The 25,460-nt window shown below is 31.2% G+C and overlaps 2 protein-coding genes across 4 annotated transcripts; one reads left to right on the top strand and one right to left on the bottom strand.

The window, feature by feature from the left end:
• Nucleotides 1–322: 322 nt before the first annotated feature.
• Nucleotides 323–4,406, top strand: LOC131603872 (uncharacterized). Its single transcript, XM_058876313.1, has 6 exons — nucleotides 323–549; nucleotides 667–799; nucleotides 992–1,095; nucleotides 2,240–2,384; nucleotides 2,485–2,628; nucleotides 2,729–4,406. The coding sequence occupies exons 1-6, from the start codon at nucleotides 509–511 to the stop codon at nucleotides 4,040–4,042; spliced, it is 1,881 nt and encodes a 626-aa protein (XP_058732296.1). The 5' UTR covers nucleotides 323–508; the 3' UTR covers nucleotides 4,043–4,406.
• A 10-nt stretch (nucleotides 4,407–4,416) lies between these two features.
• On the bottom strand, nucleotides 4,417–7,625 carry LOC131603873 (ras-related protein Rab5-like). 3 transcript variants are annotated; one of them, XR_009284538.1, is made up of 8 exons: nucleotides 7,437–7,625; nucleotides 7,053–7,130; nucleotides 6,805–6,972; nucleotides 6,510–6,558; nucleotides 6,132–6,205; nucleotides 5,893–5,986; nucleotides 5,089–5,276; nucleotides 4,417–4,707 (listed from the first exon to the last, which is right to left on the bottom strand). XR_009284538.1 is itself a non-coding variant. In XM_058876314.1 (7 exons), the coding sequence occupies exons 1-7, from the start codon at nucleotides 7,467–7,469 to the stop codon at nucleotides 5,179–5,181; spliced, it is 594 nt and encodes a 197-aa protein (XP_058732297.1). In that variant the 5' UTR covers nucleotides 7,470–7,624; the 3' UTR covers nucleotides 4,726–5,178. The 3 variants fall into 3 exon arrangements, 2 of the variants coding, with proteins under 2 accessions (XP_058732297.1, XP_058732298.1); XM_058876314.1 differs by lacking the exon at nucleotides 4,417–4,707 and having other exon boundaries at nucleotides 4,726–5,276; nucleotides 7,437–7,624; XM_058876315.1 differs by lacking the exon at nucleotides 4,417–4,707 and having other exon boundaries at nucleotides 4,726–5,276; nucleotides 7,433–7,622.
• Nucleotides 7,626–25,460: the final 17,835 nt, after the last annotated feature.

Raw genomic sequence — 25,460 nt, forward strand, 5'->3', positions numbered from 1 at the left:
TTTTTTAAAAATTGTAATCATCAAAATAATCTACATAAAAAAGATAAATAGAGATTATAAACAAATAAAATTTTTGTAAGGTTAAAACTTGAAATATAATAATTTCGTATAAATTAAAAACAAATATAATGAATTATTAATAAATAAATAAATAAAAAAAGACATAACGGCTCTTAACCATGTAGTCCCCACAAAGTTGCACCACTATCAATCTCACTTTAACCATTCTGCGATCCAGCTTTACACACATACCCGCCAATCATTACGTCACCTAATTTATCGGCTATAACGTTCACTTTTCATGTCGGCTCATTCTATATTCGTCGCCTTCTTCAACCCCTCCTTCACAAATAAATATCCTTTTCTTAATTTCCTATTACATTTTCTTTCTTTCTTTTCTTTCACTTCAGTCTGCAACACACTACTTCTTTAACCGTCAGTGCCGAACTTCGCATCTTGATCTTCCGATTCAGAAACACCTTACTCACTCAACATTCTCTTCTCCACCATGCTGGATGGACTACTCGGAAAAACCTTCGCCGCTAAATGGTTCGCTCCTTCGTTTCATTTTCATTGCACTATTTTCTTTCTTTTTAGTTTGTTCACGAAGTGAATTCAGACTGTAGTTATATACGCTACTGTTTATATACTGTTATTGCTTTTCAGTAAACCGTTACTCAAATTAACCAAGAATCGGATTGAAGTCATAAGGAGGAAGAGAAGAGCCACCGAGAAGTTTCTCAAGAAAGATGTTGCTGATCTTTTGCACAGCGGTCTTGATATCAATGCCTACGGAAGGGTAATTCCTCTTGAATTGTGCATTTTCTTGATTAGGTTTTGTTTGATTCTTCATAATGTGATGTAAATTGTGAGGGTTGTTTGTTGAAATTGAAAAGTGCACGCTAATTTGAGACTTTTTAGTTTTATTTGTGTTATGGAGTTATTTCAGTGACTTTTTAGTTTTAATCTTGCAATGTGGTTAAATTAACAGGCGGAAGGACTCTTGGTTGAGTTGATGCTCTCATCTTGTTATGGTTTTGTGGAGAAATCCTGTGAGCTTGTGTTGAAGCATCTATCAGTCATGCAGAAAATAAGGTAACTAACTATCTTCTACCTAGATATTCATGATTCATGTATTCTTTTTTTCTTTCTTTATTTTTCTTCTAGATTTTCATTTGATATTAGAGTTTTGGCTGATAAAGTTCGTTTGCGAAGTTTTTTATTAGTTATGTTAGTGGACATGCCAAGAATAATGTTTAATATGCGTGGAATTTGGATAATGGATTCGAATTATGCTTTGGCTAGGAACTGTTATTTTTTCCGATGTCATCGTTAATAACAGATATGTCCTAATTGTAGGAATTTCATCATTTTTAGAGTAAAAGATATTGTGTTTTCTGTCAATGCTACCATAATTTATGAAAATCAAATTGCTGTAATGGTCATTAACATCACTCACAGGCAGCGCTGTTAATATCAATGTGTAGCCGTGTATGGATTTACATACATGTGGCTAAACATGGTCTTGGAGTAAATGATATTGTAATGGTGATCTTGGCGTGACTGATAAACTGGTCTGAATAAGTTGATAATTGAGACATCTAGTTGATGTTGTAAGTATGGGAGGAGGCACTTTGAGCAATTATTTTGTGGAATGCTGATGTTGAATTTCTTGTTTTTTTGGTCCTTATAATTTAGAAATGACACCTGTTTTCATTTTTTTTCCTATGTGGAAAGAGTTAAGTTTAATCTTTTTATGTGCCATTTTGATTCTTTGAATGTCATCACTCATCATCACTGTTGCTGGGATAACTTTGTGAGACTGATGTAGAAATACAGTGAAGTACAAGGATCAAGCTGAAAATGTCTTTAAAGATATAAAGTAACTTTGTGACAATCATTTTCAATTTGGACAGTACAGTTCATCCTGTTTTAACTCCAATAAAAGATATTACAATATCAAAATATAACAAGGACCAACAAACAATTAGATGTATATAGACTAATTACAAAGCCTTTTTTGAACGTGACCAAATTGAAAATTGATGTCACGGTATAGAGACAGAAAATATGTTTTAGCATATCAATATTTTAGCCATTTATTTTTCGGTTAACAGATATGAATTTGCTGTGGACGGCACCTATTAGCTATGTACAAATGTCCCAAAATTATGATGAGTAGATAACCCTTTTATATTTTTCCTTAAAAATTATATAACTTGTTTTGTTTCTTTTACAGTGGCTGCCCTGAAGAATGTAGGGTGGCAGTATCATCTTTGATGTTTGCAGCTGCAAGATTTTCCGATTTACCAGAGTTACGTGACCTTAGGCAAATATTTCAGGACAGATATGGGAATTCCATTGAATGTTTTGTCAATAAAGAGGTGACTACTCATATTTATAATTTTAGTAGCACTTTACTTATCAATAACTTCTACTGGTTTCTTGCATGTTGCACTCACTGAGTAAATTGCTAATTATCAGTTTGCTGCAAATTTGAACTCAAAGTCTTCTTCTACATTGGAGAAGAAGGTCTGCTTGATGCAAGAAATTGCATCAGAATTTTCAATAAACTGGGACTCCAAGTCTTTCGAACTAAGGATGTCAAAACCGTCTGCATTTGCACAGGTGCAGTCTTCCGTATTCCCTTTTCATTTTTGAGTAGCTTCAGTGTCAGATAACAACTATGAGAATGTATCTAAAGCTGTTATTATTTGTAATTGTACAGGACCGGAGCGCTATAATATGTAACAATTTGTTTGATTATGATAAATCATCATCATTCAGCAAGGATTTTAACCAGAATGATGTTATGTTGGAGAATCACAAGGAAGATGTTATCCCAAATATAGATTATCATGATCTTCAGCATCAGTTCTCTGTCCTCGGAAAAGGATTCAAGCCACTAAATGGTTGTGAAGTTCTTGGGCAAAAGGATGGTCATGATAATTCTTTAACAGGAAGGGAGGAGGTTACTGCTACGAAGACTGATAGAAGCTATAGGAAGGAGGGTAGTATTCTAAAACCACTTGGACAATCATTTCAGGAGAAAACATTGGAACAATTTGAAGATGGTTCCAAGCTGCATGACAGTTTGGGGAAAACGACTCCAAGAAAAAGCCCAGACACTACAACTTCTACTCGAATAGGATCACGTTTCAGGAGTAATGCGGAGCAAACATGTGCTGATAAATCTGAGAGAAAAGTTCAAAATGATGAAATGCCTATGCAAAAGCCTTGCTTTAGTAATGTCATTCCACCTCCATATGTTAAACATATTTCTAAGCATCAGAACAAAACATGTGGAGTCAATAATGTATCTTCACATACTGACAGTGACGGTTTCTTTACATGTCCTTCGGTTCATGAAAACTCTGATGCTGCTCCCATGTCAGGAAGGATCCAAATTGGTTCGAATGAATCTGACCTTAATTGGAAGGCAAGTAGTAGACACAAGAGACTGAGCAAACAGAGTCCTAAAAATGAATACTATTTTCCTGAAGATGCTAAAGAAATCCCTATGGTAAAACCAAAATCTACAAGGAGGAAGCACTCAAGATCACGATCTAGTCACTATGATGCCCCTAATGTAGATACTGAACTTGTGAGAAAAGCAAGAAGCAGAAGTAGGAGACGAGGTGAATCAAGACGTGGTCAGCCAAATTTGTTTGAGGATGAGAGGCATCAAAAGGCTGAAGAGGAAAGAGTAATAGATAAGTTACTGATTCATTATAGCAATAAACCGTCTATTCTAGTGCCTGAAATAGTAAGAAAAAAGTCAAACAGTCATCATGAACATAACATGGGCAATTCAACGAAGGAACTAATGCAGAATGGAAGTGGAGATGGATCTGATGAGACACCAGAGATGGTTACTCTTGCCCTACGATCAGTTTCTCTTCCTCGCGAACAAACTAGAGTATTAGAAGCTAAGAAAGAATTTGTCCGTGCTGTTTCTTTTCAGCCAAATAGGCATGTGCATCCCAAGCTACCTGATTATGATGATTTAGCAACTAGGCTTGCTTCCTTAAGAGGATCATAAGGTAAAGTACAGAAACACAGTAAATGCTCCTCCCTCATCAGTATGATTGCATTTATTATGATTATCACACACACTTTAGTCTAATATACACCCGGTGGCGCTTTTATTGCAAATTGTTTACTTTTTTGGATATGTCCCACTACTATAGGGTACACACAATATCAATTCATTTTTTCAATTCATGATTGTAAAAGTAGCTATAAGTCATAACAAAAATTGACAGTGTTCCTACACACTTTGAGTTGAGGCGGAAAGGATATTGAGATGGGCACTATTGCTACAGAGCTCTTGCTCATCCCTTATCCTTTCCTCCTTTCATTGTACAATGTTACTAGTGTATTTAAACATATGTTATTTTATAGTAGATTATAATCTGTAATAATAATGTCATATTATTGTTTTATTGGCTTTGTGAGCTGCCTGCTATGCCAGTAAACTTCATTACTGAAAAAGGCAGTGCCCAAGTAATCAGTTGGATACATCCGAACATGAAATTTTCCACTACCAATCCCCCAAGTGTTATTTATGATCCACCTGGCCTCAACCAGCCTCTCCATGGCTGGAAGTTTTCCTCAACCTTGGTCTTTCTAAGCTAACAATAAGTAGTTTTCGTTTCTTCAACTCCCGCCTCTTCATGGCTAGCAAAAATTCATCCTCGCGGATTTCTTAACAAAATAGTGAAATTCTTAAATGAGCATGTGGATATACAAATTTTAGCTCAACATAAAGTAACAAGACCACACTCCAATGAAAGCACATATGAATCTCTTCCTCACATATGAAGCTCTAGTAGAATGTTTCAATCATTTAATACACTGCTTGATTATCAATGTGCCTTTCAAATGGATAGACAGTTTTGTACTAAATTGGATCTCCTTTAAATATGCAGTGCTTGTCGGATGGAAGCACCAAATATCTATCCATTTGTTATCTATTTAGCACTTACTACTGATTACTGAGTCATGTAAATGATTAAGCACATATAAATGACATCAGAAGTTTGCCGATACAAAAGGTACCGCCACACTTCGGGTGTGAGATCTTACCATGTACACAGACTGAACAAACATATGTTCTTCTCGAGTATAATATATTACATATAATGCGAAAGATTAAAGATATTCCGTTCATAAAGCTTAAGCGCAACAAAACAGTCTTCTTCTCGTTTCTCGAGGTCTGCCATGAAGCTTAATTCCTGTTTGACGCGAAGGGTTGGCTTTTGCCAATCTCTTACCTGCAAATATTTGTTTATGTAAGTAAGGAACTTGAATATGAGCATTAGGTCATCATGGTCTCAAGAATTTGCAGTGGAGGTTAATGCAGCAGAAGGAACAAGGAAATTTCACTACTGTAGATGCATTGGCTAAAATTCATTTTAAGTTATGGTATGTTTAAGATAACATTTTTTGTTTTTATTTCTTATTTTTACTTTCATTAGCAAAACTTCCTGTTGTTTGCACTTTGTTTCTTGTTATTAAAATTAGTCAATTTTGTAACTGAAAGTAAAAACAGAGAATTAAATAGTGTCTCAGCCAAAATCCATGTATATATCCTTAAAAGTTAAAACAAGTTTTTTTTTAATTTTTAAATCTTGGTATCTGGTCTTACGACCGATCAATCCCACCGTCCACTTGCGCATGCCCCGTTTAAAGTCAGAGCAAAGTTCTGTATGGACTTGGCCCAACACAAAAATTGTTTGCACCTAGAAAGACTCAAACCTAAGACCTTACGAGGAACACACTCTCGGGACTCAAGCCTTTGCTACTAGACCAGTCCTGAGGTTTAAAAGTTAAAACATGTGATGCTTTGCCAAAATATTTAAGAGAGTTGATCTTAAATTATTGTTTCACCTATTTCATAGAAGAGCTCGTTGACATTCTGTGCTGTTTTTGCTGAAGTTTCAAAGAAAGACATGCCATTTTCTTTGGCATATTCCTCACCTTCCTGTAACCATATAAATATGATAAAATCAGAACAAATTCTTTGCCGTCTATAGTGAAGTAGTTTATGTTCCAAGTATACACCTATGAAATTTATAAATAAGCAAATTATAATATTCATATACTTCAATTTACTGGAAAGAATATACCTCATTTCCAACTTTTCTCTGGTCTTCCAAATCAGCCTTGTTAGCCACCAAAAACATTATCAAATTTGGATTTGCTGACACAGTTAATCAAATCAAGTAAATTGCTCAATTAGTATTCATAATGTAAAGCTGTGACAAATTGTATTATCAATATCAGTGTTGTTAAATAGCAGCGCTATTGGATAGCAGAATTTAATAAATGACTGTTGCTCTATAATACACTATTTAGTTCAAAACCGTTGTGCAGCAAAATTTTATCAAACCGCTGTTTTCTGTGATCTGCGATTAACCACACTGATCAAATATTATATACACCAAATGCTTACAAATTTCTCTCATTTTTCCACAAGATATTTATTTTTTTGACTGTTCTGTTACCTTGTCTTTGCACTTCTCTAACCCACTTCTTTGCCCGTACAAAAGAATCCTGAGACAGAAATTGGACAATCCAGAGATTCAATATGATTAACATTATGCATTCTCCGTTGACAATCAATTATAAATTAGAATTATCTCCATTGAACAACCTCATGACAGGTCTCATGTGTGTGAAAACTGAAAATCCTTTGCTCAAGTTCATGGTTTCAAACAACTAATCATCACTAGCTAAATGAAAGCGATTGCCTATAAAATGTTGTCATAAACATCATTATGAAAATTGATATTTATTTACCGTGCTTGTAATGTCATAAACAACAATAGCAGCAGCAGCACCACGATAATACATAGGAGCCAAACTATGGTATCTTTCTTGCCCTGCTGTGTCCCATATATCAAACTTCACTGTGGCTTCATTTAAAGACAGAACCTGAGTGAAGAATGCTGCTCCAATTGTTGATTCCTGCATACATTCATTTATGGTAATCCAATTTGAATTATCTATAATGATGCATCCAGAAAATAAAACAATCATATAGTAACCTGATATTCTGAAAATTGACCTTTGACAAATCTAAGCACCAAACTCGTCTTCCCCGTTCCCATGTCCCCTAGAAGTACCTGGAAAGTCACCAATAGTTTTTAACAACTAGTTACTATGCAAACATTAAATAGCTGTTATGTCATGTCACATAATGAATCAGATATGTAATATGTTTTCTTAGAATCCAACATAGATTCTTACACAAGAAATTATTTTGATCTAAAATTACTTATACAAACTATATTTTGCTTCTCATGTCCTGCTATATGTAACAAGTTGCTGTTCTGGCCTAATGCCAAATAGGAGCTATTTCAATATTTAATGGAGCTAATCCTTAATTTACCAAACAAAGGGTAAAAAAATCAAAGGGAAGACATACCCACCAGTTTGGCTTGTAAATTCTTATTCCTTGCCATAGCTTAGACGATCGATGAGAAAAAAGGGAGAAAGTTCTTTGGTGTAACTCCAGAGAAGGGTTTTCAAAGCTTGAAAAGAGAACAACCTAAAAGATTACAATGATATGTTAGCAATGACAAGTGGAAGAGTTAAGAGTTCTGAAAAATGAAACAAAATAGGCTGGTGAAATTGTAGAAGAATGGTAGTTTGTTAGTTTGACTGGTAAGTAAACTGATATACATTTTGTTGATATTATCATATCAACTGCTTGCATTTTTATTTATTTTTCGTGATACCTTTATTAAAAAGTTACTTTGAACCTAACTGATTTATGTCAAGTTAATTAGATATGTAGAATACACATATAGATACAAGTATATTATACATACATATGTGCCAATGTGTGTATATACATAATTATCAAATTGCTCTAAAAAATAAAAACCAAAAGACGGTTGGATATCTTTCTTTATATATTTTATTTTTATTTTGTGTTGAAGTTACTTTGAATATTTAATAAAATTATGTATATACTTATTTATTTTTTACATATTTGATTTTTTCTTAGAAAAAAACATCATGCTATTATTTGCTTGTGTATAATCTCATGTTACTTTTTAAAATATCAAAACATAGAAAAAGTCATTTAAAACTACTTTTCAAAAATCATGCTCTTCCCTTATTTTATAAGGTGGTTAGCTACATATATCATAAATTGTATTGATAGCACAATTGATTTGCAAATTATCTTTTAAGTCATAATTTTGCATAAGCGAATTCAATTATCATAAAATTTATTAGAATTTTAAAAATATATATGCTTGTAATTTTTTTAAAAAAATAACCATATTTTTCAACTTAACTTTTAAAATAACCATTTTTTCAAATAGGTATATACTAAACTACCCATGTTCCAAACAAATTCGCAACAAAGGGCATTTATCGATTATGTTAGGGTTTTCTGTAGGAGCGCTAGAGCAATTGGCGCCTATATATGGGTGTTATATGCATGCGCTAGTTTCATTGGTGCCTATGTGCATTTGCTATATGCTTGCGGCAATTGGTCTGACGCCAATGTGTATTCATTTTTCTTTTATTTTTAAAAATTAAATTTACAATTAAATAATAATAAAAAAATTAGTAAATAAAAATATTAAATACTAATATTATTTAATTTAAATAGAATTATATGCGGAAAATTTTGTACATATATTTTAATTACCTGTTTGGTCATAATAGTCACTGGTTCCACACCTGTGTGATGCCCTTCGCCGTTGAGGCATCTCAGGATTCACTCAAGGTGTTTCATGCCTCCCAAAATTCACTCGAGGTGTTTGGTGCGAGGTACAGGGATATAAGTGTCATCCATTAATGCTTGCATCTCTTTCCTAGTTAGTTAGGATGCACTGCCGTAATTGAGTTCGATGCTTATGTCGTCGTAGTTTGGTCGTGTTGGTTGAATTACAGGAGGACGGACTGATTGGTTGTATTGGGACATTGATACATTTTGGAAACAGATCAATGGTTGTCATGGTGTTTGGTAGGCATATGTTTGATTGGGTGCTTTGGTGGTGTGATGTTTGGATGCTTTGATGGATACGAACGAATATTGGCCTCGTCGCTACTTCAATATGTGTATTCAATTGATAGCTCTTTTCAAGACTTCTTTGTGACAAATGTCAAAAGGGGAGTTTATATCAACATATCAAGTAATTTCTGATAACGAAATATGGTAAAAAAAAGTATCTCAAGCATTATCAGTCATATGATTTAAAGATATAACTGGAGGGCTAATCAATAATTAAATTAAGCAGGGGATCTTAAAATCTAAAAGGGAGAAAGAGTGAAAGTTTGTCTAATCATGCGCTTAAAGTTTTAGAGTGATCTGTTAAATTATAAACAGACGAGATTTAGACTATTTGTTGTGGTTTTTGTTTTATTTTTCAAACTTGTTGATGTCTTATTTCTTGTTTGTTTCTCTCTTTTTTTTAGAGCACTGCTGATACTTGATTTCTTTCTCCATATTTCTTGCTTTGTTATTAAAAAAAAAAAAATCAAAGTCTTTTAAAATCCTCCAACGTCTTACTCTTATAAATTTTGAGTTCTTTTATATTCTTGAGATCTTTTATATCAAGACAATTTTGTATTATGAAAAAAAAAATCTCAAAACCATCTCTTTCTAAAACCCACGATTAATTTCATTTGAACCCTTCATTCATTTTTTAAATGTCGTACAAAGCCTAAGGGTTAAGGTAGGGGGCAAGAGGATAGCACTTTGTTCCATTTAGATTTATCCTAAGATCTAAGATGGTGAAAAAACAAACAAGAGAGAAGTCTCCTAAGAGACAAGAAAACATTGACCTGAATAGATTGAAGTAAGATCTAGTGTGCTAGTGTCAAATAAAATCATATACATTATCTTTAATATAAAGATTCTTAGTTACTACTCCCCTCCCAAATTATAAGAGAAAATTACTTTTTAAATTTATTGAATAATTAATGTATTTGGTCGATATAAAGACCAGATACATTAATTCTTCAATGAATCTAAAAAGTGATTTTTTCTTATAATTTGGGACGGAGGGAGTATTTATGAGGTCCACCCGGAAAGAAATTGTTTGAACCCATCCTAAAGCCATAATTTATTTTAGTTTACACTAATAAATAATCATAATTCTTTGCTTTTAACAAGCCAAATTCACTAACTTAATTATATTTTAATAGTCCATCTAACTCCAAAAATAAAACTAGGTTATTTTTTAAAAATATTATGATTTATTTATCTAATAGCTATAAAAATTAATCACACCAAATATAATTTATGAAAATTATTTTTGTGAATCCAAATAATAACAAATCCATTTAACAATAAAAAAGTGGTGAGACAGGAATATTTTGAGATAAAAGGGGATGATCTCACCTCCTAGAAATGAGAGTATGGTCTATAGTATCTGACTAATCAATTTTGTCTGTATGCTACTCTTGTGACTCATCATCATCTACACTTTCTCACGTTGTACAAACTACAAAGGACCTACTATGAGACTCAACATGGAGTGACCCTACCTTGAAATAACCACATTATTGATTGAAAAAATGTTCATCAACAAAAACTCATACTTTTGAAATATTTTCCCCTATAAAAGTTTTAGCATTTTCTTTCTAACAAGAGTTTCTGCATTCATTTTGGTTGGTGATACTACCTCTCTATCTTTAAATAATTATTTTGTATATTTATTCATTTTTAAAACAAAGAATGAACAATGTATTTGTATTAATTATTTTTTATCAACATAGATCATTATATTTTTTTAATAATCTATGATAAATAATTCTTTTTACCATCACTATTATGAATAATTTTATTTTTAAATTTACTAAATCATTGATATATGTAATCTATATATAAACTAGACACATTATTTATTCAATAAAATATTTAAAAATTTAAAAATGTTATAAATATTATATAAATTTATAATAATAAATTTATAAAAATAATATTAATTATCAATAAATTTAATACTATAATTAACTTTCTTGATAGAGTTTGAAAGTCATGCACATAACATGATTTTAGATTGTCGTCTAATAAAAAAATCATTCATTTTCCATGTCAATCAAGTTATTTTAAAATATGTTTGTTATTTTAAAATATCTGGCGATGGATGCACTGAGGGTAGACCCATAAAGAATTGCAGGGCGACGTCGTGGAAGGTGTCAGACAGTAATTTGTATTTCAGGAAGTTAGGTGCCTCAATAATGGCCATTTGTGTGATGATGATGTGACGTGCTTATAGGAATCATTGCATCCATCAAACTTGGCCAAAGAGAGGGTTTAAATCTTCCAAGGACAGGAGTGTCCCATATCTCGTTTGAGAGTGACTAGGAAACCCTTAGAGACAATAATCTTTCCCCATGAATGATGGGGGCTGTTGACTATCTATTTTCCATGGAGCCATGATATGATTCCTAATGGGAGATAACAGCGTTATACACATCATTTGTCTCAAAGGCGAAACCCTATGTTCTGTGAGGATGTCTCTTGGACGACATCATTCTAGGAGGGGGACCCTGAAGTCACCCCCATTTGGGATTCTCACAAATATAACACTTCACACCCCCATTTATATAACGCCGTTTGGGGAACATATTAACCTTTGGAGTGATAACTGGAGTGGGCATCCTCTTAAGGATAGATTCATCGAAGAACCTCCTGCGGATTTTAATGACATTCTGAAGGATTTCATTCATGACGGCAAAATTGTTATTCCTCCTGAGCTTCTTGTTTCTTGTCCTGAGCTGCGGCAAATTTGCGAGACGGTTGTGGTTAATTCTCAGGCGCATGACTCTCTGATCTGGCAGCCTTCGGATATCGGTATTTTGACCCTTAAAGATGCATTTTCTTTTTGCTGCAGGCCTATTCAAAGTTCCTAGGGGAGAATTCTTTGGAATCGTGCCATCCCGCCTTCGAAGTCTTTGCTTTTCTGGAGATTGCTTCATGGAAAATTATCGACTGATGACAACCTTCGATTACGAGGTCAGCACCTTCCATCGGTTTGTAATCTTTGCTTTTCTACCACTAAATATATTCAACATCTTTTTTTCGATTGCACCTACTCTTATTCTATTTGGAAGTGGATCTGCAACTTAATCAATTTTAGAAATGGCATATGCATCCTGAATGATTGTATTTCAGTTTTAGAAGGCTCTCATTTTGCTCAATGCCAAGTGGTTATCTTGGCAGCAGTTCTTAATACAGTGGCTAGCATTTGGAATGCTAGAAATTTGGTTAGATTTCAGAATAAGAAATTGTTGTGGAAGTCTCATTGTACGAGTATCATCTTCCTCTCTTCTATGTCTAGTAATCTGACCCTGAGTCCTACGAATTGTTCCATGTCTGATTTTTTTATTTTAAAGCATTTTTAGGTTTTGCTCAATCCCCCCATCCTTGTTCTTCTATTGAAGTTCTTTGGTCTCATCCTCAACTTGGTTGGGTTAAGGTTAATGTTGACGGCATATCTGCGGGTTTTCCTCTATTGGTTGGGTGCGGCGGTATCTTCCGTAATGAGGTTGGCGATCATCTTGGTAGTTTCTGTTGTAATTTGGGATCTGCTAATGCTCTCTTCACTGAGCTCATGAGGGAAATTCTTGCCATGGAGATTACTATTGGTAACAGTTGATTGAATCTTTGGTTGGAGTTAGATTCCTCTTTAGTAGTGTCGGCTTTTAGCAATTCTATGGTGGTTCCGTGGAAATTAAGGAATAGATGAGATTCTTGTTTATTTAAGATGCGTAACTTTAATTTTGTTGCTTCGCACATATTTATGGAGGGTAATCAGTGTGCAGATAAAATTGCTAATCTAGGCTTACATGTTAATTGTTTTACTTGGTGGAATGAGGTTCCTCCAAGTGTTTTGTTGAATTTTACCAAGAACAAGTTAGGATTTTCTTTTTTTAGACATAGATAGGTTTGAGGTCAGGTCATTGCCCCCCTCATTTTTGTACTTATTTTCTTTTTATATATATTGGGCTATATCCCTTTTTGCTAAAAATAACTCTTTATGAAAATATTTTTCTCATTTAAATTGAAAAACTACCTGTGAAAAAATATTTTTCAAAAGGTTCATGTGGAGTACCACATATGTGAATGGTGCTAATACCCTCTACATAACCAATCCATGTATCCAGATCTTTCTTTGTTGGGTTTTATCGATGTTTTCCCTTTCCTTTGAGAATAAGTTCGGTGGCGACTCTTGCTTTTGCGAATTAAGTTAATCAATAGCTTAATCTCATTTTTTCTACCGCGATACATATAATTGTCTGTCATGGAATCGCCACTATATGGATTAATGAGGCAACTCTTCATCATCGTCATTAGAAGGAAAATGATGGAGAGCCTAGGACTTAAAATAGTTCAAATGAAAATATTAGTAATTCTATAAGAATTATTCATAATTAATATAAAAATAATAAACTACATTTATTTTATTTGAAAGAGACAATAGTTTCATGCCATTTGTTTTGTCTTGAATTTATTTGCTTCATCCATCTTGTAATACAAGTAAACCAAGCATAAAGTTCTCTAATTATACTGTTGAATCTACTCAATTTCTATGAAGGAACATACATATATAGCATCTACATATGTTGCATTTTTATCCACAAAAATGATTGTGCCTACAAGTACAAGAAATAGATCCATAATGCACAATGTTTCTAATAATTTTCCAATGCATCATTACCAAAATGGGTAACATAGAAAGATAAATGATGCTCATGTATAATCTTTAGAAGCTCAAATTATTCAGGGGACCCTCGTATTTGCTTAATCTCGCGCTCGATTTCACCATGACCAGCTCCTAAGTGTTGAACCATAAAATTAGTTCTTTGAGATGTAAACGAAAACTTGCATCATATAAAGTGATGCTCTTCTCACTAATGGAGGGATGAAATAATGATGTCTCTGAGTGTCGTCTCTCAACAAAATCAGTCTGAAGTTCATGGTTAGTGAAGTTAAAAATAGTCCTAGCAACACCCTTTAGTGTATGTTTGGTTTGGCTTTTGGAAGAATCAAAAGCACTTCTATAGATGTAGAATTGATTTTGAGTGATTTAAAGATGTTTGTTTAGGCAAAAGTAGAATTGATTCTGTCTCCAGAATTGATTCTACTTGAAACTAGAATTTGTAGCTTCTGCCTCCAGAATTGATTCTGAATGTTTTTTACACTGAAATTTATTATTCAACTCACTTTTACATAAATGTATCCAAACATAAATCAATTCTGCTAAACTCAATTCTGATAGAATCAATTCTACCAAACTCAATTCTACTAGAATCAATTCTGTCTACCGTCAATCCAAACACACCCTTAGTCTGGGTGCTACTAATACTTCCTGAAACCATTGAGCATTGAGCTACATTAGCCTCACTATCTTCCAACCATGGTTAAGCAGACGTATGATCCTGTGCGAGTAAGTGTGTGGGGCTGAGCATGAGCCTGGGGCCTTCCATGAGAGAAAGAACCTTAACTATGGAATGACAGACCCTCAACAATGCAATACATTTTCCATGTTTCAAACTTTTACTTTAGACCCTTGGCGATTTTTTTTCTTGGGACACATTGTGATATCCTACCATGCATATAGATTTCTTGTTCACCAATCTTTTTTTATAGTTTTATATTTATAGACAACTAATTTGGTGTCAAAGATACATGCAAAACAAGTATAGAACACAAAAACCAATATTATGTCATGGTCTGAAAGTAAGCATTCGGAGTGTGTCTTCGGAAGTTATATTCCAAACACAACAGACAACAAATGCTAACAATCTTATCCTCCTAAAAAAACTACTCAAATAACAGATGCATTGAAAATAGAGAAAAGGGGTGATGCATTGACAGTGTAAAATATTTTTACACTGTCAATCAATCACCACCCATGTATCCAATTAAATCACTTTTTTATTTAAAAAAAACTTAATGACATGGCACATTTATGATTTTCTATTGGATGACAGTGTAAAACTATTTTACACTGTCAGTGTACTACCTTTTAACTCTTGAAAATATAGCATACCTTATAGTTTGATTGAGTTTTTGTGATTTTGAATATTTTAAGGTTTTTGAGTGCTTTACTGATAAACATTAAGAATGTGATAGGAGAAAGGTTGAGTCGTATAATATTAACCCATGTTTCAAAAAAATTATTTTTGGATATAATACGCATATAAGATACTATCTTACGAAATTTTATGATTCGTAATGAGAATCCTCCTATTTTCTCCTCACATCCAAAAAGAGATATAAATAGCTCATCATTAAGTCTTTATAAAATTCTTAAAAGGGTATAGATAAGAGAAAGTTCACCCTTTCTAACCAATTTGAATTCTTGTGATTTAGCTCTTGTTAGAACCTAGTTTTATTTTTTCTTTGAATAGTTATTGAAAAATGGTTTAATAGAATGAGAATTAAAAAGAAAGACTCCAAAGTAAAAATTAAACTAAACTACAACAAGTACCAACTAATTTCCTTTTGAAGATGGGAGATCAATTTAAAATTTTAGATTCCAATATCTTATTCATGTTCTAATTTCCCTATTTTGTGATAATGTAATATTTGGGCTAGTTCCATCCATTTTAGTTGTATCTATACTTTAATTCCTTCTAACTTCTATATGAGTCAGCGAGATGTCATTGTTTGTACAAGAAAAATGAAAATGAAAAGAAAAAAAAGGAATATAGGAAAATTGTCATTTTCAATTGTTTAGTTGCATTGAAATATGATGTAGATATTTTAAATAAAAAAAATAGATAATTATGGCTTTTTCTCCATTCATTTTTAGCGTCTATCCTATCCAATGCGGTTTCATAACAGACAAACAAGCGATCAATCCTATAAACTTTTCTAAAACCATTTTTCTTTGTTTAAATTTTTTTTTATAGATTAAAATAAACTACAGTTTGAAAGCGAGACATTTAGGAAAACTTATTTTACTGTAGAATAGGATAAATTAGTATGTTTTATTTTTTCCAAACTCTTCATTTTATAGGAAAAAAACTAAATTAATTTAATTTAAAATATTAAAAAAAATTAATATATTATTATTAATAATAATATAAAATATTTTTTTTTTTAATTAATGTGACACGCTACATATAAATATGTAGCATCATATTATAAATTTAAATGTTAATAATACAAATAAAAAATTTCTATTAACAAAAATATATAAAAAAAATTATTTAAAAAGAAATTTAAAGTATTAAAATAAATAATGTAAAAATATATTTAAATCTAAATTTAATTATAAAAAAAATATAAGACAAAAGACAATGACCCACAAACTACCCCGTAACAAAACCAATCATACTAAGAATTACATCATAATAATAGATTTTATTCATAATAATAGAAAGACACAATAATACACATCAATCTTTGTTTCATAAAAAAGTTGATGCATAGTAAGAAATCAAATTTTTTTTATAAATAATTTATTAGCACATATGAAAATTAAAAAAAAAAATTTATAACAAAATACTATAAATATAGAAAGTGACTTTATAAATAAGACCTCACTTTTATTCATTTATTACCCAAAAAATTTCAATATTCAAAAGAATAATGTAATCATAGCTTGGTTAGTGTATTTTTTTTGTTTATATAAAGGAGGTTTCTAGTCCTCGTTTTTCAGACCAGTTTTGAACCTTTTTCACCTCCTTGATCCATTCATCCATGGCTTCTCAATCTCAAACCAAACTCACCGTTTCAACTTCACCCAAAAGCGACAGTGGAATCGGCGATCTAACTCCCAAAGGACAACAGTGTCTATGTTCTCCAACCACACACGAAGGATCTTTCCGGTGTCGTTTTCATCGATCAGGGACATTTTCGTCATCTACTCCTCCATCTTGGATCAAAAGGACCAAATCTATGCCTCCTAATCATAAATCTGTTGTTAATGTTTCTGTTTCTGTTTCTCCACAGTGATTAGTGTTATCTTCTGTTTCTTCTCATCATGTTTATCTATGCTTATCATTAAGTTATGGATCATTAACTACTTTAAGCTTTGATTAAATCTTCATTATTATCATGTAATGGTTTTTAAGTTGGATTAATTACATGTATGTATATATATATAATTATATATTTTGATTTTTTTTTTAATCTTATTATGCTTTCATACTGATTTAACACCTCAATAGTTCAGAAACAAGAAATTAAGGTAATTCTTTTTTTATTTCAAGATTTATTTTTATCAAATTCTTCTAAAGATGACTTTGATTTTTGATCTGTGATCTATGCTCCAGATTTGGTTATACAAAGCAGGATTTCCATTTTTATGTTAAAATAATCTTTTTTATATATTATTTAGAATATTCAAATTGATTTATGAAATATTTATTTTAATTATTATTTTCGGTGGCCAAATTTAAATATTTAATAAACTAATAAGAATCAAACTTTATTCTACTAAAATGAATTGGCTACATGGATTAATATACGCAATAATATATATTCCAATACTATGTTTTTGTATATTATTAAAATAAAATTTAATAATATTACTTTACTTCTCTATTATATGTATATTCTTTGTATGTTTTTAATTTTTAGTTAAGAAATGAATAATTTATACTTTTGAAATTAATAAATTTACAAAAAAAAAAAATACTAACATTAAAATAAAAAACAAAAAAAAAAATTATTATTTAAATGTGAAAATATTATCAACCTATTAGTACAAACAAAGGCATTTCCCAAAAAAAAAATTATGAACACTTATGGATAGAGTAAGGTGTTCATAGGTGTGGATTGATCTACGAACTCGTTGACTTAAATTGAACCAATTCATAAATTATTCATTTTATTTATGAGTATATCCAACTCAATTCGCAACAACCTATATAATTTTGGTTCCAATATCGACAATGAATTTTTTATCCTGCAGACCCATTGACCTCACTTGTTAATATGATATTATTTTTTATTATCATTTCAATAAAAAAATATAAATTTAAAACCAATCAGAATTTTGTTAAAAAAAGTTTATTCAACATTATTACTACTACTCAATCAATAAATTTACGTGTTAACATTAAGTATTATTAAATTTACGTGTTAACATTAAGTTTTTTTTTTTAATTTACTTATTTTATGAAAATAACACGTTTTATGAAATTTTTTAGTGTTATATTACATGGATGACATGATATGTTTCATCCAATTTTAATGTTAGAAATGAATATAGTTTTATTGAATCGTGTCACAATTTTTTTTATTAATGAAAAGTTTTATATAAAAAATATCTTTTATTTAAAAAATATAATCATACGGTCAATCGAACCAAAGCCAAAGCTAAATTCTCTGCTCAATCGGTTAATCTAACCCAACCAAATTCATAAATAAATATATCGATTTGAATCGATCTTGATCGAGAAATTACGGATTAGAAGATAATGAACTCAACCTATTAAAATTTAAACGAATTGGATAATGAACTAGACTAAATTCAATCATATCCAACTTGTGTACATCGGGGAGATCATCTCCTCTAACGCAGACATTCAAAAGAGATATTCATAGGTATGTATGTTCCTTAAAAATATTATCCTGTTAAGTCAATTCAGTTAATGATTATACAGAAATATCAGATATAAAATCACAAATTTGAACTCGCGGTATCTCACTTGTTTATCTTTAAAAGATAAACTCCAACCACTAAGCTTCAAGAAAAAAAATTATTAAAAAGAATCTTTTAGAATTCTTTAGAAAGTCATTCTAAAATAAAATAAAAAATTAAATAATTTATAAAAATACTGTAGTTTGGAAATTAATGGACGCCCTTATTTCATTCCCCGCAAAATATGGTTTATTTTCATTTTTTACTCCACTTGTTTTTAGATATGGCAACTATTTTCATCAAAATTGTGTATTTTCCACTAATATGAAAAGTTGAAAATAATGCTTCCTCCAAGCCATGTCCAAGCTCAAATACAAACATCACACTTTAGCATAAAAAATTAAAGGCTCTAATCTTCCAAGCTCAAATACAATACATTTTAGCATTTAAAGCATCATAGGCTCTAATCTATTTTTAGTGTTGCTTTTAATCCATCTCCTATTTAAATCAAGAAAAAGACTACCACTTCCAATTTTTTTTTTTAAACAACCACGAATATTTAAAAAATAAATTGATACAAAAGAGAGACAAAGACCAAAACCTTCTAAATTAGAAAAAACGAAAATATAGTAGGAGATCTAGTTTATTACAAACTAAGTCACTAAAAGAGACACGTGAACTTCATTCTACCAAATAAAACTTTGAATGAACATGTCTAAAGAAGCTAATTTATCTGCTCAATAATTCTATTTTCTAAAAATATGAAATATAATAAAACACATGTTAATAGTTTTATGCATACAATTTAACTATCTATTCTCTAACTTTCAAAGAACTGTGTTAGCGTTGTAAAAGCAAGGGGAACCATCTTGGAATCATTTTTTATATGAACACTTATATGAAAATTGATTCTTATTTGATGGAGTTGGGCTTCACAAAATGCAAGTACGAATATGGTATGTATATACAATCAATCGCATATGACATAACATTTATGTCTCTATATTGATGACTTATTAGTCACATGTAACAACATCAATAATCTGAAGAGGTTCAAACAGTTAATAAAGAAAGAATTTGAAATGATAGATTTAGACAATCTATCTTATTTCTTAGGTATGGAGCTCCTAAGGACTGATAATGGCAAGATATTGCATTAAAGAAAGTATGTTAGAGAAGTTCTCAAGAGGTTCGAAATGGTTGATTCTAATCCAGCAACCTCACATATTGGAGCAAATTTGAAACTTGAGAAGAATGGTAATGAAGATAATTAGGTTGATGCAACTCTATTCAAACAAATTGTAGAATCACTAAGATACATATGTAACAGCAAGCCTGACATAGGTTTCTCTGTTGGTTTAGTAAGCAGACATATGGATGAACCTAGAATCTCGCACATGAAAGCCGCAAGGAGAATTCTTAGATATTTGAATGGAACAATCAATTATGGTATTCTCTTTCCTAGAAGATCATATGATAATGATGCATTGATTACTTGATACTCAAACTCATATTCGTGTGGGACAAATCTGATTGAAGAAGTACAACTAGTTACTTCTTTAGAATTTTTAGTGCACCAATCTCATGGTGTTCTAGAAAGCAACCAATTGTGGCATTGTTCTCATGTGAGGCAAACATATAGAAGCTAGATTTCATTTCTTAAGGGAAAAAGTGAATCAAAGGAAGTTATAGGTGAAACATTGTCCAAGTGAATCTCAACTTACTGACAGTGTAACTAAGAGGTTGAAGAGTGATAGGTTTTGCTTCTTAAGAAGAAATTAGGAGTCATTCAATTTGATTGATTAGTATGTTTTATTGTTTCATAAATTGGATTATAGATAGCATGTTGCTGATAAATCCAACTTATGATTGTTATGACTCGTAATTGGTTGTTATTTGGTGGGTTACATGTGAAGCAAGTTGTCACACATTAACCAATAAATACTTGTGTTTTAAATTATTTACAACTACTCAATTCATTATATTACTTTTATCAATCTATACTCTCTTTCTTTCTGTTTATTCTCTCTTATCTCTTTCTCTCGTCGTAGCGTATGAGTATAGAGTTTGCCCTAACAACTAGCAGAGACAGACCTACACTATTGCTTGTGCAGGCAAAGGCCCCCACTAGGTATGCTTTAAAACAACTGATATATACATATAGTCTTACATATTTGCATATTATTATACATTTATTTTACATACATATAGTTTTACATATTTGCAATAGCTATATTTTGTTTTACATGTATTATGTATATACTTTCAAATGATAATTTATTATTTTGATAATATAAGAAAAGGGTATGATGCGTATAAAACTTAAATATGATATTTGTGTTCTAAGCAGTTTAAAAAAAACTAATTATTGAAATTTATTTTAATAGTAAAATTATTAAAATATTTTTATTTTATAGTAAATGAAATAAAATTTAATAATTTAAGACATATTAATGAAAATATAATTAATGTTTCATTTGTATTTTAATATGATAATTATTGAGATAAAAATGTAAACATGTCCTTTTTAAGAAAAAAAAATGTTTCAAAACTTTATTTTGTTATATTTTCAATTATATAAATATATATGTTATATGTGAATTTTGTTCTCACTATATAATATTTTTGGGTCCGTCCTTGGCAACTAACATATTTAAAAATATTAATTTTGTATATGTGATTACATGCCAAGTTACTTGGCCAGTTGCTCGTGTCCATATAGAAATTTTCATCCAAGGGTATAGAAAATTTTACCTTTATATAAGGAAAGATATTAATCATTGATAGCGTTGCATGATGAAGTTAATGTTATATGCACTAAGTCCTCAGTCTTATCCATTGAACCATTTTTAATATTTACATTTATATATTCATTGTATCCATTCCTATGTTTAATATATTATCTCACCTTTTTTTAATATTCAATTCTTTGGTATTACGATCACTATCTTATCTTTAGAATTATTTTATATAACAAAAAATATTAGGTCGTAATCACACCTACACCAGAGGATGGGAGGTATCATGTTTTGTTTAGTAGGTATAGTCAATCTTATATACTAATCTAATTGGCAATGGGTTGGATGTAGATTTTGGCTCCTAGTAAAGAGCAGTTAATTAATAACAGATATATTTGTCAATGAATATTTGAAATATTTTGTAAAACTTACCATTGGAGTATTTGATAAATATATTTTCAAACAAAATGGTACATAGGTGATATCAAATAAATTGACACCCTAAAAAAATCACCAAAGAAACATCTTAATAAAATATGTTAAGAAAATGAAATAAGAAAATAAAAAAAATCTAGGGGCTAGACCTAAGCTCATGCCTCATGGTAAGAGAATCTCTCTTTCTCGTGAAAGATTTTACGAAGAAAAATTCAAGGAAATAAAAGGAAATTTCTTTACCCACCTCCTAACCTTCTTAATCACCTCTGGCGAATTTACTAAAATACCCCTTGTTTCGGAAATACATTTCTGAAAACGTACTTTTATTGAAAAAAAATGTGTTTTCGGAAATGCACTTCCGAAAACACGAAAAAAAGTGTTTTCGGAGATGCATTTTCGAAAACACCCCCTTTTTTGAGTTTTCGGAGATGCATTTCCGAAAACACCCCCTTTTTGGGAGAGGGGTGTCTTCGGAGATGCATATCCGAAATATTCCAAGACCAAATTGGTCTTGGAATGTTTCGGATATACACTTCGAAAGAATTCAATAATTATTAAAAAATTGAAATCAAGGTGAATCAATACAATTAATAGGTATAAAATCAAGGTGAATCAATAAAATGAAGGTGAATCAATAAAATCAAGGTGAATCAAAATTTCCTAAACAATTTTAAAGTTAAAAAATATTTTACTAACTTATATAAATCAAAAACATTTTAATTTCATAAGTAAATTTTGAATTATATAGAGTTAAATATAAAATTTATTCATTAAATAAAATTAAGACAAAATCTTTTTTTAATTTTTTTAAAATAAATAAAAAATTATAACTCATTTTTAATTATGAATTAGAATAGAAATATATAAATATATAATAATAATTATTAATTTTGTAAGTGAAATATATGAATATATAATATATAAATATATAATAATTATTATAAATTAAAAAACTCATTTTTTTAATTTTTATAATTATTATATAAATATATAAATATATAAATATATAATAATTTTTATAAATATATAATAATTATTATAATTATTGTATAAATATATAAATTAAAACACTCATTTTTTTAATTTCTTTTGTAATTATATAATAATTATTATAAATATATAAATAAAAATTTATAACTCATTTTGTAAGTGAAATTATTTTAATTTTTTTAATTAAAATTATTTTAAATTTTAAAATATGAATCAGAATATAAATATATAATAATTATTATTCATAACTCATAAACTATATCAAAATATATAATTATTATTATTCATTACTCATAAATTATATCAAATTTATGATATGTGAATTAATTAATATCCTAAAATTAATTTTTGGGATTTTTAATTTTTTTTTTGTTTTTTCGGAGATGTATCTCCGAATTAATCAAAATCCCAATTTTTGGGATTTTTTCGGAAATGCACTTTCGAAGTCTGGAAAAATTTAGAAAAAAAATATTTCGGAAATGCACTTCCGAAGTCTGGAAAAATTTAGAAAAAAAAATATTTCGGAAATGCATTTCCGAAGCGGGGTAAAGTGGGGTTTTCGCTGGGGGTGACCCCCATAGGGAGGTGGATAAAGAAAAAACCAAATAAAATTTTGGAGAAGAGGAGTTTAAGAATAAGAATGTTTCAAATATAAAAAATCAAATCAATAAAAGATAAACAAAGGTGTTTGGCCTGTGAATCAGAAATGGACGATCTAATTCCACAAAAAATCAGAAATGAATAGAGTTGGATAATAGTGATCTTAAACGGTGGCTCCGATCTACTTTATGGTGGCGCCAAGTGGACGTGCATGGTTAGAACTTCAACGTCCAAGTCAGTTCAAGATTCAAGATAAGTATATGGAAATTGGTGATCACAGATTGTGTATCTTCTCATAGCGCGTGAACTGTTTTTATATGTTAGGTCGAATAGAGTGAACATTTAACGAATTGGGACTTGGTCCTTTAGGCCTTTGGCAGGTCCAGAATAGTTTCCCCAAAGGCTTTGTTGGGCTCTGAAGGAGTCGGGATAAGTGTTAAGTATCATTGATCGGCCTTTGTATCACAATCCGCTGTCAAGTAGAACTAAATTGCTTGGGATCAGTTTTGAAAATTAACAGGAAACATGCGCATTTAATGCGATTTTAACATCGAGACGCTTCGTCACTCCTTCTTGACATGTACGATGATGCGACCAGTTAGGGTGTGGCACAACTCATAGAGTGCTTGAGTGCACTTAAGTTTGATGTATTTTCCTTAGTGGAATTGTAGTCGTTGATCATATGATCTTTGTTCACAGTCGATCTTGATCTTTCAGCTGTTATTGCTTATAAATAGGGTGAGTTGAATATTTGAACATTTTTGCAACCTTTTAACTTTAAAGCTTTCAATTACATTTCCAAAGAAATGGCATCGTCTCTTTTTCCTAAGATCATCACTAGAAGTGATTTGGAGTCTTTGCTTAAAGCTTTCGCTTTTTCCTTCCTCATATTTCCCAACTTCTTACCACTAGGTACCCTCCTAACTCAAGCTTTCTCCTTCGGCATTTCCTTCTTTTAGTTAGGGTGCGTGATAATATCCTCGATCTAGTGAGTGATTTTTACGTGGAAATTTCTTTTGGGTTGCCCCCTAAATCTTCTCACCCCTTTTTGAGTAGCGATCACGTAGGACCAGAGACCGTATTCATATATGATGATCCTGAGTCAAGGAAGATATCTTGGGATTCCTATGAGGTAGAAACGTCCTCTTATGGGTTGTAAGACACAATTATATCAAATGTTGGCGGAATAATAAATCGCGATGAGGTCCCACTGCCCCTCACCTCCTATTAGAGGAGGAAACGAGGATTAACTTGCACATGAGGGAACTTGCCAAAGATTTCATTTAGGTTTATTTGATGACCGAAGGTTGCGAACCAAGCGACGTTGAGGTGCTGGAACATTTGAATCTCCAATATCGTTTAGCGGGCATGCTGATGTATGATTGGGTAGATGCAATAGTGGTAGGCATTTCTTCGGCTTTGAGCACTGGGACCACCCTGCGTGAAGTTGACATAGTGGTCGGCGACCCTTCAGAGTGGTTTTTCCTTCTGGTTCCAGAGGAGGAGAGGATATGCATATCTTTTGACGACTATATGGCTTTGTTACATGAGTGTTTGTTTACAAGAGTAGGGTCCCAACTGCCTTTTTTGAGTTTGTGGTATTCTTCGTAAAATATTTAAAAGACGTCCCTTCCTAACTTCATCCAATATCTTGGGCATACATAAGGGTCTTCCAACTATGTGCCAAGCATAAGTCTTGGAAGCCTTCTCTTTTTTATCTAAGGCGTATCTCCCCGAATAACTTTCATAATCAAGGACTCATTTACTTTCATTCAGTCCACCAGTGGCTCGACCCCTTCACTTTGGATTGGGGCAATTTTTTAAGACATTTTATATTAATGAAGCCCCTCACCTTTATCACTCATTTGTTCACTCTTATTGTTCCAAGTCGGGTTCTCTTTCTCCGGACGAGGTGACAATGAACAAGGAAATGGAATCTTGGTTTCAGAGACTTGGCTATGAGGAAAGGTTAGGCTTTGATGATGTGCCCCCTATCATAGTAAGGAAAAGGTAGATTGATACTTTCGCCATCTTGAGTGCAATTAATCTTGAGGAGATGAGAAAAATCTTTGGTGAGAATGGAGTCTTCATGCTTTTTTTACACGTGTGATTACGTTTTGCA

This window comes from Vicia villosa, linkage group LG5 (genome assembly GCF_029867415.1).
Source record: "Vicia villosa cultivar HV-30 ecotype Madison, WI linkage group LG5, Vvil1.0, whole genome shotgun sequence".
NCBI classification, from domain to species: domain Eukaryota; kingdom Viridiplantae; phylum Streptophyta; class Magnoliopsida; order Fabales; family Fabaceae; genus Vicia; species Vicia villosa.